General features: G+C 42.3%; 1 protein-coding gene across 10 annotated transcripts in view; it reads right to left on the bottom strand.

Moving 5' to 3' along the window:
* The window catches only part of ATG5 (autophagy related 5), a 139,619-nt gene extending 123,147 nt beyond the window's left edge, over nucleotides 1-16,472 (bottom strand). For 2 of the 10 annotated variants that reach the window (XM_039532277.1, XM_039532286.1), the window contains exons 1-3: nucleotides 15,782-15,803; nucleotides 11,697-11,818; nucleotides 6,453-6,580 (exon numbers count right to left, since the gene is read on the bottom strand). In XM_039532277.1, the coding sequence (XP_039388211.1) occupies nucleotides 6,453-6,580; nucleotides 11,697-11,818; nucleotides 15,782-15,797 (266 nt within the window). In that variant the 5' untranslated portion in view covers nucleotides 15,798-15,803. The other 8 variants (XM_039532278.1, XM_039532284.1, XM_039532280.1 and 5 more) reach the window with 8 other exon arrangements.
* Between the last annotated feature and the right edge of the window lie 1,870 nt (nucleotides 16,473-18,342).

Genomic DNA, 18,342 nt, shown 5'->3' with positions numbered 1-18,342 from the left:
AAACCCTTGCAATAGCTTTTTAAGTAGCAGTTTCACTGTAGTTTCGTTTATATTTACTTTTAACTCATCAACATGCCATTATAAAGAGACATAATCAGCTTTAAAAAAAAATTGTAAACATTTTTAATCAATTAACAGTTAAGATTTCTATAAATGCCTCCGCCCTCAGTTTGTTTTCTTTTCACTTCAATATACCAGATTTCAGGTAGACTGTGAACATTTAATTAAAATATATCTTTTTTGAGGACTTTTAACACTGCTTGGTCAGTGAACTAATGTATTAAGTCCTCTCAAAGCAAGAGAGGAGAAAAAATAAATTTAAAAACAATTACCAAACGTACCAAATCCCTCCTCGTGATTTTAATTGATACCCATTCTATTTGCATAATGTCCTAATGTTGCCACAGTATATCAACCTGCATTTGTTAAATACTGTTTAGCATTAACATTATATACTCTGATGGCAGCTCCTGATTGTGCAAAAAAGGCTTACTATTTTTAATTTGTACAACACAGCTCACAATACTTTGCCCATTTGAGTTCCCCCAACTCCATTATACTGCCACTGTTCCCTTAGCCTGTCACCTTCAAAAAGCTAATGCCAGTGTAACCAGCTCCATCTCAACATTGTTTCTCCGCCATAAGGGCTTTCTCCTGCATGATACCAGAAGAATCTATATTGATTCTTTTCTGTTCATGTCGTCTATGAAGCTGTTGAAAGGGTTAATGAACAAATGAGGTCCATATACCAAAACTCAGATTTGTTAACTTTTTGGGCACGCTACAGAGTCCATTTTTCACCCCCCTCAAGCTTCTGAAAAGGGCAGAAGGTTAGAGGGGATTAGTTTTAGGACCAAAAGGGGGGGTTAGTGGGTTACAGATTGTTGTAATAAGCCATAAATCCAATGGCTATAGTCAGTCGATAATTTGTAGTATCTAGCAGAAAAATGAATTTAAATTTAAATGCTTATAACAATCCGTAATCCATTAATCCCCATTTTTTGTCCTATGTGTTAACAGGCCACTCTACCATGAACCATCCCTTAAAAGAGGGATCGGCAACCTTTGGCACACAGGCCGCCAGGGTAAGCACCCTGGCGGGCCAGGCCAGTTTGCTTACCTGCCGCGTCCGCAGGTTCGGTTGATCGCAGCTCCCACTGGCCGCGGTTTGCCGTTCCAGGCCAATGGGGGCTGCGGGAAGTGGCTTCTTGGCAGGCCACGTGCCAAAGGTTGCCAATCCCTGCCTTAAAGTATGAGCTAACTACTTATGCTAAACAATCTGTTCCACTTTGCATTTTTCTGTGACGCTGGGAATACCTTTCCCAGATCTTTCTGTGGCTTCAAAGCTTCTCTCTCTCACACCAACAGAAGTTGGTCCAATAACTCACCCACCTTGTCTCTCTGAAAATTACCCAACATCTTAAATAATCTGGTGAGAATGCCTCATAATTTTAGGTTCCCTGGTCTTCCAGTAAGCACAAGGGGTACCCATAGGCCATTCTGTAGTACTGTTGCAAAGGAAGGCCACAAACTTCTCCATGTAATAGCTCTCATGTTTGCCATTCTCTATCTCCCATGGGAAGCCAGAGTTCCATAATGCTTGGGAGCAGCTCCCTATAGGTCTCCCCCCAAAAAATGGGTAAAGACCCTATGCCTCTTAGATTAAACAAGAATAGAGTGTGTCATTTTACATCATAAAAAAAAGTTAGTTAAATCAACTCCTTGGGGCAGGGCCTATATATTCTCTGTTCTGTACAGTACTCACCACACTGCTGGTGCTCATCATATGTTAAAAAGGTCCCTCAGATGGCCCAACACTTTACTTACATAGGAAAGCTTACAACAATGAAAATAAGGACCAAGTCCTGCAAACACCTGGGCACATGCTTAATTTTATTACTGCGAGCAGCCCCACTGATTTCAATGGGACTACTCCCGGTACTAAAGGTAAGTACATGCTTAAATGTTTGCAGAAACATACCATTAACAGCCTTGATCATTATTAAGCAACCCCATTTTTACTTGGCTGCTCTCTTTACCCTTCTAAAGATATTTCTCCTGAGTGCCTCCTGCTTCTTCACGAGTGCCTTGTGCTCCTAGAAATCAGTCTAATTCTAATTCAAATGTCCTTGGAGCTGTTCTCTACTCCATACCTGTCTCCGTCTGTCCAAACCAAAATAAGCCCAGCTCTCGGACATCTCCTCCTGGATGTCTAGCTGCCAGCTCAACCTAAACATAGCCAAAACAGAGCTCCTAAACTCCTTTTTGATAACTGTGTACAACACCACTATCCTGCCTGTCACTCAGGCCCGTAACCTGGGCATTATCTTCAACTTGGACCTTTCTGAAGGACCTCACATAGAGGCTATATTTAAAAAAAATAATAATAATTGGAGATATACCTATCTCCTAGAACTGGAAGGGACCTCAAAAGGTCATTGAATCCAGCCCCCTGCCTTCACTAGCAGGACCAAGTACTGATTTTTGCCCCAGATCCCTAAGTGGCCCCCTCAAGGATTGAACTCACAACCCTGGGTTTAGCAGGCCAATGTTCAAACCACTGAGCTATCCCTCCCCCACAACTTGCAGATTCTTGCTACGTAACATCTCTAAGATAATACCTTTCCTATCCAACCACACAGCTAAAACTTTCATCCTGGCTTTCATCATCTCGTGTCTTGATTACTGCTACATCCTTCTATTTGGTCTTGACAAACGCAATCTTGCCCATCTCATATCCGTTCAGAATGCTGCAACAAAGATAGTTCTCCTAGCCCATCATAGACAATCTCAACCCTCACTTTGAATGCATCCACTGACTTCCCCTTCTGTACTGCATCAAACATAAGCTGCTTATTTCCATTTTCAAGGTCCTTCACTGTGAGACCCCATCCCAACTTTTTCTTGCTAATGAGATATCGATACTTGCCTCCAATTAGCCAAAGACCTTGGCCTCCACTGCCCACTTGTTAAATTTTCAAACACTTTTGTGATTTCTCCCAAACTGCCCCACAGGCTTGGGAAGAGCTCCTGGTAAGTGTCCACAAAGCAAATTCATCATTCACTTTCATCTCTCTCCTCAAAACTCTCCTTTGCTGTGATGCCTATAAAAACTTGACAACTGTTAGGCTGCTGGTATACAGAGAACACTACCTACCATGCTAACCAATACTGTCTCTCTGCTTCCTTGTATTCTCTCCCATCAGTCTGTATCCATTGTTTTATCTTATACTTATAATGTAAGATTCCTGGGGCAGGAATCGTCTTTTTGTTATGTGTTTGTACAGTGGGGTCCTAGTATGTGATTAGGGCTCCTAGGTACTATGATGATACAAATAATAAGAAAAAAGAAGGGGATAGTCTAACAGAGGCGTATCAAAATACAAATTAGTTTTTAGTTAAAGCCATTCTTTTTTTAAGACCAGCATTGAGGTGCACCACCTAGTGCCCCTGGTGCCTAGTGCCCAGCAGGGGAGAGGAGCTGTGGCTCTCCGCCTGCCGGGGACAGAGAACTCCGGGGCTGCGGACACCGGTGCTCTCTGTCCCCCGCAGGCGTGGGGCTGCGGCTTCTCTCCCGCTTCAAGAGGAGCCGCAGCTGCCCGCCTGCCAGGGACAGAAAACTCCGGCTGCGGGCGCTGGTGCTCTCTGTCCCCGGCAGGTGCAGGGCTGCCATGGTGTTGGGGACCATTGGTACAGTACCTACCTGTATTATACTGTACCTTAAAGGGGAGCCAACCTGTGATCGCGTTATATCCGATTTCGCACTATGGCTAGGCGTGTTATGGCGGGGTTTGACTGTATTCCAGTTTCCTTCTTTTTGTATTGCTAACAATTAGGGCCGTCAAGCGATTAAAAAAAATTAATTGCAATTAATTGCGCCGTTAATAATAGAATAACTTTTATTTAAATATTTTTGGGCATTTTATACATTTTCAAATATATTGATTTCTGTTACAACACAGAATACAAAGTGTACAGTGCTCACTTTATATTTATTTTTCATTAAAAAGATTTGCACTGTAAAAAAAAATAGTATTTTTCAATTCACCTAATCCTTGTCGTGAAAGGTGAATTTATAAATGTAGAATTATGTACAAAAAAATAACTGCACTCAGAACCAAAACAATGTAAAACTGTAAAGCCTATAAGTCCACTCAGTCCTACTTCTTGTTCAGCTGATCACTCAGACAAACAAGTTTGTTTTCATTTGCAGGAGATAATGCTGCCCACTTCTTGTTTACAGTAGCAGCAAAGAATCCTGTGGCACCTTATAGACTAACAGATGTTTTGCAGCATGAGCTTTCGTGGTGAAATTCACTTCTTCTGCAAGCAGCAGCAGCATGCTCTGCAAAATCATCTTCTCTTCTAGTATGCTACCCCTCTGATACTTGTTTACAGTGTCACTTGAAAGTGAGAACAGGCATTCACATGGCACTGTTGTAGCTGGTATTGCAAGATATTTACATGCCAGATGCGCTAAAGGTTCATATGTCCCTTCATGTTTCAACCACCATTCCAGAGGACATGCATCAATGCTGATGAAGGGTTCTGCTTGATAACGATCCAAAACAGTGCGGAATGACAGATTCTATCAGCAGAAGGTTGATTTTCTTTTTTGATGGTTCAGTTTCTGCATCGAAGTGTTGCTTTTTTGAAACTTCTGAAATCCTGTTACATACCTCGTCCCTCTCAGATTTTGGAAGGCTCTTCAGATTCTTAAATCTTGGGTCGAGTGCCGTAGCTATCTTCAGAAATCTTACATTGATACCTTCTTTGTGTTTGTCAAATCTGCAGTGAAAGTGTTCTTAAAACGAACAACATGTACTGGGTCATCATGCGAGACTGCTATAACATGAAATATATGGCAGAATCTGGGTAAAACGCAGAGCTGGAGAAATAATATTCTCCCCTAAGGAGTTCAGTCACAAATTTAATTAACGCATTTTTTTAACGAGCATCATCAGCATGGAAGCATGTCCTCTGGAATGATGGCCAAAGCATAAAGGGGCTTATGCATGTTTAGCATATCTGACACAAATACCTTGCAACACCAGCTAAAAAAGTGCCATGCAAACACCTGTTCTCACTTTCACGTGACATTGTAAATAAGAAGCATGCAGCATTATTTCCCCTAAATGTAAACAAACTTGATGGTCTTAGTGATTGGCTGAATAAGAAGTAGGACTGAGTGGACTTGTAGGCTCTAAAAGTTCTACACTGTTTTGGTTTTGAGTGCAGTTACGTAACAAATAAAACAACATTTGTAAATTGAACTTTCACAATAAAGAGATTGCACTACAGTACTTGTATGAGGTGAGTTGAAAAATACTATTTATTTTATTTTTACAGTACAAATATTTGTAATAAAAAATAATAATATCAAGTGAGCACTGCACACTTTGTATTGTGTTGTAATTGAAATCAATATATGTGAAAATGTAGAAAAACATCCAAAAATATTTAATACATTTCAATTGGTAGTCTATTATTTAACAGGATGATTAAAAGCAATTAATTTTTTTAATTGCAATTAATTTTTGAGTTAATCGCATGAGTTAACTGTGATTAATCGACAACCCTACTAACAATTTCAAGCAACACCTTTCATAGGATTTCATTAGCGTGAGAGTCACAAGACAACACCTGCAAGTCAGCAGTACAAAGCAAAGCAGAGTCCACTAGATGACATTTAGTTTTCACAGAAATCCAAGTGGCTAATATCAATATTTTTTTTCCCATCTACAACATATAGAAATGCATCTAAAAACATGTTAAAATCAGTTTGCTTTGTACAATTCATGACCAAAGAACAAAGTTTATTTGTATTGAGGTAGCACATACCATAGCTTTCAAATCACCTGCTTTAAAAACAGTTCTCCTCCAGAAATAAGGAAGTATTATTCCATGAAAGATTATTGATTAGCAATGTTACTTTTTACAGTTCACAGTCTACAGCAGAAAGTAGAAAAGAAACAACTCAGTTCATGAAACAGTTGCCAAACAACACAAAGTTTTTAGCTCCCCCATTTAGCCAGGAATACAATTACTAGCCAGTTTATAAAGATACATATAACACTTATAAAGTTGACACAATAGTCTGAATATTCCATGTATCCATAGCATGTCATATCTCAATATAACAGTCCCTGAATATTCCATGCTTCCAAAGCATCAGATCTGTCACAGTAAGCGTTTAATTAAGTGCTCTACAGAGAGACAGAGTTTAAATATCACTCATCTCAAAACTAATTCAAATTTTTTGTAAATGGTAATATTGTGATGGGTCTCTCCGAGAAGATGCCATTGTACTGAAATTCCAGTCTTTAAAATAAGATGTGATTAGTTTATGATGCAAATACTGACAGCATGCTTAACTCGATTAATCTTTTTTATACAGTAGTTTTTAGTATTATACATGCAAAGTTTAACGATCCAAAGTTAAATCAACTCACCATTTCAGGGGTGTGCCTTCATATTCAAACCATATCTCAGTAACATCCTCTTGTCTCATAACCTTCTGAAAGTGTTTTTTCACTTTGTCCGTTACTAGCATCAAGTAGCTTATTCTAGGTAAAAGCAACTGAAAGGAAAGTTTGTACAAGCAGGTGTCATTTATTTTTTGAAGTTTTAGAAATCTAATATAAAGCCACATATAGGTACTGTTTTTCGAAAACAAAGACAAAATATGCAGTTGGTGGGGTTTTTTGTTGTTTGTTTTTTTTTTAAACATGCCATTCTTTTAGACAGTAATAGTAATTTGCTTCTTAAACGCCAATAAATTAATGCTATCAAATGATACTTATTTTAAAACAAGTTTTGAATGTAACTGTTTCCAGCACTGAAAATACCATAACACAAAAAATAGTCTGTAAATTGTTTTTTTCTTGCCTCACTCAATGCACCTGGAGGGAGACAGAAGCAATTTACAAAAAGGCAGAAATTACTCAATGGTCAGGTCCAGTTACATTTCTCACAACTGGACCCTTTTCTTTCGAACAGGTATAAAAATAGGAGTATGCTGTATCATCTAACAGGATAGATACATTTCTATAAAAAACTGTTTGAAAATAAAGATTCACTTGCGCTAAAAATTTTGATCAGATAAACATTTGATTCTTTAAAAAATTGTAATACAGTAACTCCTCGCTTAACATTGTAGTTATGTTCCTGAAAAAATGTGACTTTAATTGAAACAATGTTAAGCGAATCGAATTTCTCCATAAGAATTAATGTAAATGGGGGGGGGGGGAGGTTCCAGGGAAATTTTTTTCACCAGACAAAAGACTATATATATATATATATATATATATATATATATATATATATATATACACATACACACACACACACACAATAAATTTGAAACAAACAATTTAATACTGGTACACAGCGATGATGATTGTGAAGCTTGGTTGAGGTGGTGGAGTCAGAGGGTGGGATATTTCCCAGGGAATGCCTTACAACGAAATGATGAACTAGCAATTGGCTGGGCCCTCAAGGGTTAACTTATTGTTGTTAATGTATCCTCACACTCTACAGGGCAGCACAAATGGAGGGAGGGGAGACAGCATGGCAGGCAGAGACAGAGACACACACCATGTCCGTGAGAGAGATGCACATTGTTTCTTTAAGTACGCTGACCCCACTCTAAGTACACTGCTTTTTTAAGTAGATCAGCAAGCTGAGCCAGCAGCTGCTGCCAGAAATCTCCCTCCATCCTGAGCCCTGTTGCGTGTCCCCCCTGCTCTATGGAAGATGTGGTAAGCGGGTTGCAGGAGTAGGGGGGAGAAGGACACCCTGACATTAGCCCCATTCTTTCCCCCTCACCCCCTGCACAACAGGTAGGAGGCTCTGGGGAGAAGCTCCAAGGCAGAGGGCAGGAGCAGCACATGGCAGTTGGGGGAGGGACAGCTGAATTGCCGGCAATTGATAGCCTGCTGGGTGGCTGCCACACAGGGAATTTAAGGGAACAGGGAGCTGATGGGGGGCTGCTGGTCCACCCTGGTTCCAAGCCCCCACCAGCTAGCTGCAACGCTGCTCTTCCTGCAAGCGTTGGACAAAGCAGACGGCTGCCAAACAATGTTATAAGGGAGCATTGCGCAACTTTAAATGAGCATGTTTTCTAATTGATCAGCAAAGTAACAATGTTAACTGGGACGATGTTAAGTAAGGAATTACTGTATGACCTTTTCAAATTATTGTTTAATTCTTATGAACAATGTCACAGTGCACTGTGCATTCTCTGCATCTCGCAAGTTCCATCCTCTTCATATTTTGTATCACATGTGATACCCATCAGGATTGCTGCAATTTTCCCCAATCCTTAAAAACCCACTGACTGCCTCCTCAAAAATAGAAGGAAAAACTATTAATATTTTATAAAATGAAACAAATTCACCTTTTAAGTATATTTATTTCTCAAACAGAAGAGGCACACATTGTCCAAAACAGAAAGTTTGCAACTCTAAGTAAAAGACAAGAAAAATAACTGAATCCTCTATCAGCTAATTAGTTACGCCTAACACTCTTACCTGCCCATACTTGTTATCTGAAACTTTTATACCTATTAAAAATTGTAACTATAGTAAAGTAGCAAAAGAATATTTTTAACTAGTTTGCACATTTGACTGCACTTATACAGAGTCAGTAAGAGAGGAACTAACTGAAAAGGTCCTTAGACACATAAGATGAGCAGAAAAGCCCTTATATCAAAATTTAGGTTTTTTTAAGACTTCAAAATATGCTGTTTAAATGGTTGAATCAAAAGATTGGCTAACTTTAAAAAAAATTAAACCAATCAGAACAAGTTGACATTAATAATTATTTTAGAAATACCTAAAATTGAAGTATCTCATGCATATAAACATAATATTACATATGCAACAGCATGGAAGCCTTTCGTAAAAGAAATATTACTTAGCATTTACAAGATATATTACAAGATTTAAGGGTTTAATACTGCACTTCTAGAGTCTGTATTTGCATGAATCTCTTCCCATTTGGTTTGGGGATTTAACATTGGGAGAGACAAGTCAAAATAACTTCAAAATTTTTAAATGTCATCACAATAAGTTTGGACAAGAAAATGTTGTGCCTGAACTGGTAAATTATGACAATTTTGCAAGGTTACTTAGTGTATTTTATTCAAAGGCCTCAAACTGCTTTACAGACTAATTCTAGTCAGTTCCTATGCTTGAGACCGGGGTCCAGACATTTGTGGTTTAAAATATCAATTTTTATTTATCATGCATCTTGCTGTTTCTCTATCACATGACCCTTGTCAGTTTCCTTTTGCAGCTAGAGCCATGTGTGATATGTTTCTACATTACAGTTATACTTTCATTGTTGCTACAGACCAATTTTCTTCTGAGTAGGGTGGTGCAACAAGGTGGCCAATAATGTTTGGCAAATCCTTCACAGAAGCCCTTTTTTGCAGGGGTCCTGAAGGAGGGTATCAAACATTGCTTTAATCAAAATGTTGCTTAGCAATTCGACTTTAGCCCAAATTGTAATATCAATTAAGTATGGAATATTATAAAGTGGGAATATGATTTTTGTTTCTGTTTTTTAAGTAACCAGACAGTATGATCACAAGTTAATTGCCATTTCATTGATGTTAGTAATTTTAGCCAAAATTTTCAAATGCAGGTGCCTAAAGTTAGGCACCTAAATCCACAGTTAGTCATCTAAGTAAAAATGGCCAAATTTTCAGAGATGTCAAGCACCTACAGTTCACGATAGATCAATGGAAGCTGTAGATACTTAGCATCTATGAAAATCAGGCTACTTACCTAAATCCACAGTGAGTCACCTAAATGTAAGTAACTTTAAAAGAGAAAAATGAAAATTTCAACCTTAGATGTTTCGTTTCTCTCAGTTGAATTAATTCATTTCCCTGTTCTTAGGATTTCAGAACTTTAGCCAATCCTATAAATATTTTTCACAAATGCCTAGATCACCCTATATGTTAAACCTTCTGAAAAGTAACTTACTTGTTTCTTCCCTTCCAATACCATCCACATCTACTTTCAGATCACTTTTCCCCACTTAGCAAGAGACTAAATAACCTAATTTTACCATTTTCCTACTCTAGACTTAAAATTATTCATTCCAGTGAATACAAAGTATATTAAATCAGCTTTATAAGGTGCATAAAGATATCTCTAGTTCATTTTATCATGTTTCTCATCCATCCTACAGCTGTCCACATTTAATCTAAAAATTTAGATATTTTATCAGGTCATGTACATGCACATAATCCAAAGAACAGTACAAAAAAAAGTTTTAGCCCAATATTTTCCTTTCTTCAAATACTGCCACTACAATACTACTGACAGCAGTATTTACAGAGAATGGCTGTGAGGAAAAACATACAAACATTTAAAAGACACATTTAACTACTTTCTAGCCTTAGTCCGTCAGTCTAGACAGTATTTATTACTCTCTTCCATCTGAAGGAAGTCAGAAGAATTGTTACATAAGGCCTCCTATAAGGGCTGTTGAGGTTGAGCAAAACTGCTACAGAAATTTCTGGAATATAAAAATATATATGCTTGCCTTGGACAACAAAAGTAACTAAACAAAACTGAAATAGAAAAAAAGCACATTAAGTGACAACAGCAGCTTCTCTCATTAAATTAAGTGAAAAAGATAAACGTCTAAAAAAACTACCAGATATAGTGAGCTCTGACAGCTGGAGGGGGATACTTTCCCTTAAGTACATAGGCCCTAAATCCATAACCATTTAGTACTCAGAATATGACAGAATGCATTCTCAAGTCCACAACTGCAATAACTAAACTCTTCACGTTTCTTTTTCTTCTCTCCATCCCACTGTTCAAATCCCAGGTCTACTTCCTGAGCATCTTTTTACAGAAATTCAGTAAAATTAGAACAAAACTATTACTGTTTACATACTAAGGGCTTGTCTACACTATCACGTAAGTCAATACAACTTACATCACTTAAGGGTGCGGAAAAAAAAAGTCACACACCCCCGAGCTACACCAACCTAAGTGCTGTCCACACCAGTGCTAAGTTGGAAGGAAACATTCTCCTGCTGATATAGTTTCTACCTCTTGTTGAGGTGAAGTAATTATGCAGACAGAAGAGCGCTGTCCTGTTGCCATAGTGCGTCTTCACCAGACATGCCACAGTGGCTCAGTTGCACCCATGTAGTGCAGTAGTTTAGACTAGCCCTTAGTCTAAAGAAATATTATAAATATGTTCTGTCTGCTCCTAATAGGGTAACACTTCTTAGGACACATCCATTATTTTCCAGTGAAACCAGCAACCTTATTCACATACATTTAAAGGCATTCATTGCACACACTGGACGTCACCATACCCATGTATGCAACACAATTAATTTGAGGTTCAAGTGAAAAGCCCTGCCTACACCTTTTAAAGCACTCTCATTATTACAGTTTCATGAATGGTAATAATGGTGAGAGCTTTAGCACAGGCCAGACACCCCTTTCTTTTTTAAACTCACTGTGTCATCTAACTCTCCTTGGATCAAGTCTAGGTGGAATACTGATAAGAACACCAGCAGCCACTTAGTCAACATCTATACTAGAACATCCACTCCTGCTTGCATTAACACACACACACACACACAAAAGCATCAAAACCAAAGAGCCTGAAAACCCCCCAGATGTGATTGGGCTATCCCTGCCTATCTTCATTGTACTTACATAATAAGGTTCAGCTTCCCTTTCAGTTATCTCATCCTGATACAGCGTGAAGCAGGTTGGTATTCGTCCAAACCACACATCTCGAAGCACATCTTTGTCATCTGTCATTCTTCCAATGGGTACTGAAGCACATGTAGACTAAATTATTTCTTCAACCAGAACTATGCCCCCAAAAGACAAAAAGCAAGATCAGCTTTTTCAAATAAAAGATACAAAATTTTACAATACTCCCTTTATATGTTCCTATGACACAAAGTATTAAGAACAGAGTTCTATTGATCCAGTTACCGAATTTATTAATTGCTACAAAGAAACAGTTGGCTGAAAGGGTTTACAGATAATATGAATTAAATAGCAGAACATTAAAGAACAAATATACAAAAGTTAACAAGTTGCTTAGCTGTCAGACATGTAGGAGGCAGTGATGATCTGGAAGGGGCCTCAAGAGGTCATCTAATCCAGTCCCCTGCACACATGGCAGGACTAAGTATTATCTAGACCCGGGGTAGGCAACCTATGGCATGTGTGCCAAAGGCGGCACGCGAGCTGATTTTCAGTGGCACTCACACTGCCCGGGTCCTGGCCACCAGTCTGGGGGGCTCTGAATTTTAATTTAATTTTAAATGAAGCTTCTTAAAAACATTTTAAAAACCTTATTTACTTTACATACAACAATAGTTTAGTTATATATTATAGACTTATAGAAAGAGGTCTTCTAAAAATGTTAAAATGTATTACTGGCATGTGAAACCTTAAATTAGAGTGAATAAATTAAGACTTGGCACAGCATTTCTGAAAGGTTGCTGACCCCTGATCTAGACCATCCTTGACAGTTGTTTGTCTAACCTGCTCTTAAAAATCTCCAGTGATGGAGATTCCACCACCTCCCTATGCAATTTATTCCAGTGCTTAATCACAATGAGAGTTAGGAATTTTTTCCTAATGTCCAACCTAAACCGCTCTTGCAGCAATTTAAGCCGATTGCTTCTTGTCCTATACTTAGAGGTTAAGGAGAATAATCTCCCTCTTCCCCCCCATAACAACCTTTTACATACTTGAAAACTGTTGTTATATTTCCTCTCAGTCTTCTCTTCTCCAAACTAAACAAACCATGTTTTCTAGACCTTAAATCATTTTTGTTGCTCTTCTCTGGATTTTCTCCAATTTGTCCACATCTTTCCTGAAATGTGGCACCCTGATGGACACAATACTCCAGCTGAGACCTAATCAGCCCAGAGTAGAGCAGAAGAATTACTTCTCATGCCATGCTTACAACACTCCAGAATGATGTTCCCTTTTTTTGCAACATTGTTACACTGTTGACTCATATTTAGCTTGTGATCCACTACAACCCCCAGATCCCTTTCCACAGTGCTCCTTCATAGTTAGTCATTTCCTATTTTGTATGCATGCAATTGATTGTTCATTCCTAAGTGGAGTATTTTCCATTTGTCCTTATTGAATTTCATCCTATTGACTTCACACCATTTCTCCAGTTTGTCCAGATCATTTTGAATTTTAATCCTATCCTCCAAAGCACTTGAAACCCCTCCAAGCTTGGTATTGTCCACAAACTTACTGAGTGTATTCTCTATGCCATTGTCTAAATCACTGATGAAGATATTGAACAGAACTGGACCCAGAACTGATCCTGCAGGACCCCACTCAAGATGACCTTCCAGCTTGACTGTGAATCACTTGATAACTACTCTCTGCAACACTTTTCCAACCAGTTATGCACCCACCTTATAGTAGCGCCATCTAGGTTGTATTTCCCTAGTTTGTTTAAGAGAAGATCATGCAAGACAGTTTGAAAGCCTTACTAAAGTCACGATATACCACATCCACTGCTTCACCCCATCCACAAGGCTTGTTACCGTGTCAAAGAAAGCTACAGGGTTGGTTTGACACAATTTGTTCTTGATAAATCCATGCTGTTATTTATCACCTTATTATCTTCTAGCTGTTTGCAAATTGATGATGGGCAGGCATGCACCTTCTAAATTACCTTGGTTCACACACAGAGGTGGGAGCACTTGTATTCTCAAAGGGTCTGTCTACACTGCAGCTAGACACCTGCATTTAGCCTCTGCCAGCTGACTCGGGCTCATGGGACTCGGACTGCAGGTCTGTTTAACTGCAGTGCAGGCTTCCAGGCTTGGGGTAGAGCATGGACTCTAGGACCCTGTGAGGTGAGAGGGTCCCAGAGACTGGGCTGCAGCCCAAGCCCAGAAATCTACACTGCAATTAAACAGCCCCACAGCCTTAGCCCGAGTCAGCTGACATGGGCCAGCCGCAGGTTTTTAATTGCAGCATAGTCATATTCAAAGAGGGCCTAAATCATTCTGCAGCACTCTGCCTAGTAGCAAGGCTTAGGCCTGGTTGACACTAAAAAATTAGGTTGACCCAACTATGTTGCTCCTTGGTGTAGACAGCGCTAGATTGACAGAGGAATTCTTCCACTGTCCTAGCTACTGCCTCTGGGAGGTGGATTACCTATGCCGATGGGAGAACCCCTCCTGTCACCATATGCAGTGTCTACACCAGGGGTGGGCAAACTTTTTGGCCTGAGAAGCACATCTTGGTATGGAAATTGTATGACAGGCCATGAATGCTCATGAAATTGGGGATTGGAGTGTGGGAGGGGGCTCTGAGCTGAGGCAGTGGGTTGGGGTGCAGGAGGGAGTGAGGGCTCCGGCTAGGGGTGTGGGCTCTGGGGTGGGGCCAGAAATGAGGAGTTTAAGGGCAAGAGGGGGCTCCAGGCTGGGGCGGAGTGTGCGGGGGGAGGTGAGGGCTCCGGCTGGGGGTGCAGGCTCTGGAGTTCCTAGCCGATGGGAGCTGCGAGGGTGGCACTTGGGGCGGGAGCAGTGTGCAGAGCCCCGTGGTTGCCCCTATGCATAGGAGCTGGAGTGGGACATGCCGCTGCTTCCAGGAGCCATGGCACATGCAGAGCAGGGCAAACCCCCAATCCCACTCCCCAGCAGGAGCTTGAGGGTCGGATTAAAACATCTTAAAGGCCAGATGTGGCCCCCAGGCCATAGTTTGCCCACCCCTGATCTATACTGAAGCACTGCAGCTGCGCCACTGTAGTGTTTCAAGTGCAGACCAGTCCTCTATGCCCTATATTTTAAAAAATGCATTATTCATAAGTTAGAGTTAGAACTGCAATACTTGTAAGAATAGGTGTGTTTTAAAAGCCAAAGTAACTGATTTTAATAAGTCTATGTTTGTTTTAAAATGAAGCCAATTAATCTTTAACAATGACTCTGACTAAAGGCTGGCTGATTACAGAATAGCATCTAAGAATTACCAGTAACGGCATGACAAAACAAAACAGCAGGGCAAGAACGGAAAATGGGGAGGGCTGGGGAATGCAGACAGACCTAATAAACTACCTGATCCCCACCCAAGCGCATGAATAGCTGTATCTACATTAAATAACTTTTCCAAAAACATGCCACCATTCATCTCTACCAGCATCAGCAACATGCAAAGCCCTAGTGTGGGCAGGCTACTTGCATTTTAAGCAGCATTTAATCTGACCCTGCTCAAACCAGACATAACATGGTGCTTAAAACAGCAGCACTCATGACCTAGCTACATTAGGTCTAAGATTGCTTACTGGTTGAGCTGAACCGGTACTACTAATGCTGAAAAACATTTTCACAGTCTTCCTATGAAGGCTTGTCTGCACTGAAGTCCCAGGTGAATCAGCAGGACACTGTGAGCATGTCTACGCTGCATCACAGGCTGTGACTGTAGCTCCTGTAGAAACAGGTGATCTAGCTTTAACCTACCTAGCTTGGGTACTGGAAGTGAAGTCACAGCAGGTTGGGCTTCAGTGCAGGCTGGACAAGCTGATCCAGAACTCTGGGTAACTACTCGGGTAGCTATCCCATGCTGAAGCCTGTGCTGCTGCAGCTTCACTGCTCCAGTACCTGAGTTAGATAGGTTAAAGTTAGCTCAGATATGCAATGTATTCATACCCAGTGATGGGCCCATAACTATGATCAGAACAAAAAAACTAGCCAAAGAAAACCAGATAATAGCAAGTAAGTCAGTATGTTATAATACTGCCTACTTACTCCATCTATTCTCCATGCATATTTGGAGACACTCATGCTTATTTGGCTGACAAAAAGAAGGTTTATTACAATTACTATATTAGTCATGTCCAGTCAACACAACATGATGGGCTGGATTGCTCTCCGGCCCACCAAGGCCTCCTGAATGACTGCAGAATCTCTGGCATTCTTGACTAACCACAAAAAAACCCAGGGTCCTTCCAGACCCCAGGAAAAAACTCAGGGAGCTGGCAGGGAGAAAAAAAAATATCTATTCACCTATCAACAGAGCTAATTTGCTCAGGAATCATTAAGAGACAGATGGTGCCATTAAGCAGAAACCTAGCATGAAGGCTCACGCCCCCCCCCTCCCAGCCTCCCGACTCACTCCCCCCGACTCACCCCAGTCCCAACCAGCTCGCTGCCTCCCTGCCCAAGTCACCTCCACTCTCATCTCCGTCCCGCCCTCACCCCACGCATCGGCTCCACGTGCCCCAGGCCCGGTCACTCACACCCACGGGGGGCCGCGCCTCCCAGGGGAGGAAAGGGGGAAAAGAAGCTATTACCTGAACCTCTTCCGCGCGCACCCCAGCCGCGCGCATGTGCGACACCGCCTGAGGCGCCCTCCGCCAATCCGCGCGCAGTCCGCCTGTCACGTGAGCGACGCTTTCCGCCCTGTCAGCGACTCCGTAACTAGCAGCAAAGGCGACTGGCGGCGGCGCGGAAGAATGACGTCACGCAAACGCTCGCGGGAGGGGGGGATTGCCGCTTGTCTCGGTGTGGGTGGGGCGGAGACGGCGCCCGAGCTGGGAGCGAGGCTCGTGTGTAGCGGAGGCGCCGCTTTGCCAGGCCGGGCGCAGCTACGCCGAGGGAGGCGCGCGCGCGCGCGCGCAGTGGCGAGTCCGGCCTGTCCCCCGTCAGTGCGGGGCGCAGATGGGCGACAACTGCCCAGCAGCCCCCGAGCCCCGAGTTACAGCGAGCTGAGGTGTCGGTTTATTGGTGGCGCCCTCATGGGCCGCCCAGCTGATGGGACAGGCGGGAGGCAGCAAAACGTGGGAGGGCGGCCCAAAAGAACCACCCATAACGCCTGTGGGCAGCTGCTACCCGTTTTAGGCGTTACACCGGCTGCGGTGGCAGCATAGCCAAGCTACAGCTGGAGGCCCCTCGCAGGGAGCCGGTGTCCAGCAGGTACTGAGTGCCCTAGGCTGGACCTCCAGGCTCTGTAGGGGTCTTGCTGTGTGCGTGTTCCTGCAGCCCCCCGACTCACTGGTCACTTGAAAAATTAGGGGGTTCTGGTTTATTCTCCCATGTGATGCTGTCTTTGTGATCTCGCCGCTCTGCGGGCAGGGGCGGCTCTAGTACCGTAATTTCGCCGCCCCAAGCACGGCGGCACGCTGCGGGAGGCGCTCTGGCGGTTGCCGGTCCCGCCGCTCCGGTGGACCTCCTGCAGACGTGCCTGCGGAGGGTCCGCTGGTCCCGTGCCTCTGATGGAGCATCTGCAGGCATGCCTGCGGGAGGTCCACCAGAGCCGCGGGACCAACGGACCCTCCGCAGGCACACCTGCGGGACGTCCACCGGAGCCGCGGACCAGCAGACCCTCCGCTGGCATGCCTGCGGAAGGTCCACCAGAGTTGCCTGCCGCCCTCCCAGCGACAGGCAAAGCGCCCCCCGCGGCGTGCCGCCCCAAGTGGGCGCTTGGTGCACTGTGGTCTGGAGCCGGCCCTGTCTGCGGGAATGAGCACCACAGCGTTGGTAGTTGGAGCTTCTGAGGGCTAAGCCTAGGCTACCTTCCACTTTCTCAAAAAGAACAAGAGTACTTGGTGGCACCTTAGAGACTAATAAATTTATTTGAGCATAAGCTTTCGTGGGCTACAGCCCACTTCATCAGATGCATAGAATGGAACATATAGTAAGAAGCCATGAAAGCTTATGCTCAATAAAGATGTTAGTCTCTAAGGTGCCACAAGTACTCCTGTTCTTTTTGCGGATACAGACTAACATGGCTGCTACTCTGAAACCTCCACTTTCTGTGTGGCTTGGAAAAGGGGCATAAAATCTATGTCTGCAAAATGGGGGTAATAACCTGACTCATCTGACTGTGGCAAGAATTGGATGGGAGAGAGGCAAGGTGGGTGAGGTAATATCATTTATAGGATCAACTTCTGCTGGTGAAAGTGGAAAGCCTTCCAGCTTATACAGAGCTCCTCTGTGTAGCTCAAAAGCTTGTCTCTCTCACCAATAGAAGTTGTCCAATAAAAGATATTATCTCACCCACCTTGTGTGTCTAGTATTCTGGACCAACACAGCTACAACAACACTGCAAGCAAGACTTGGTTATCTTTCTTCTGTGGTTTGAAGCTCGAAAAGTGGTAAGAGCTACATGGGCTGTTTAGAGGAGATGAACTTTTCCAAAAATGCTAAAAAGCTGGATGCTGTACTGGAGGTTCAACTGAGGCTTGGTCTACGTTGACAACTTATGTCAGTATAACTGTTGCTCAGGGGTGTGGAAGATTCTCTGAGTGACATAGCTATACTGACCTAACCCCTGGTGTAGACATCTTTGTGTAGATAGGAGGACTTCT

This window comes from Mauremys reevesii, linkage group 3 (assembly GCF_016161935.1).
Source record: "Mauremys reevesii isolate NIE-2019 linkage group 3, ASM1616193v1, whole genome shotgun sequence".
NCBI lineage: Eukaryota > Metazoa > Chordata > Testudines > Geoemydidae > Mauremys > Mauremys reevesii.
The sequence above is the reverse complement of the archived record's forward strand: the minus strand, read 5'-3'. Positions and strand labels throughout refer to the sequence as shown.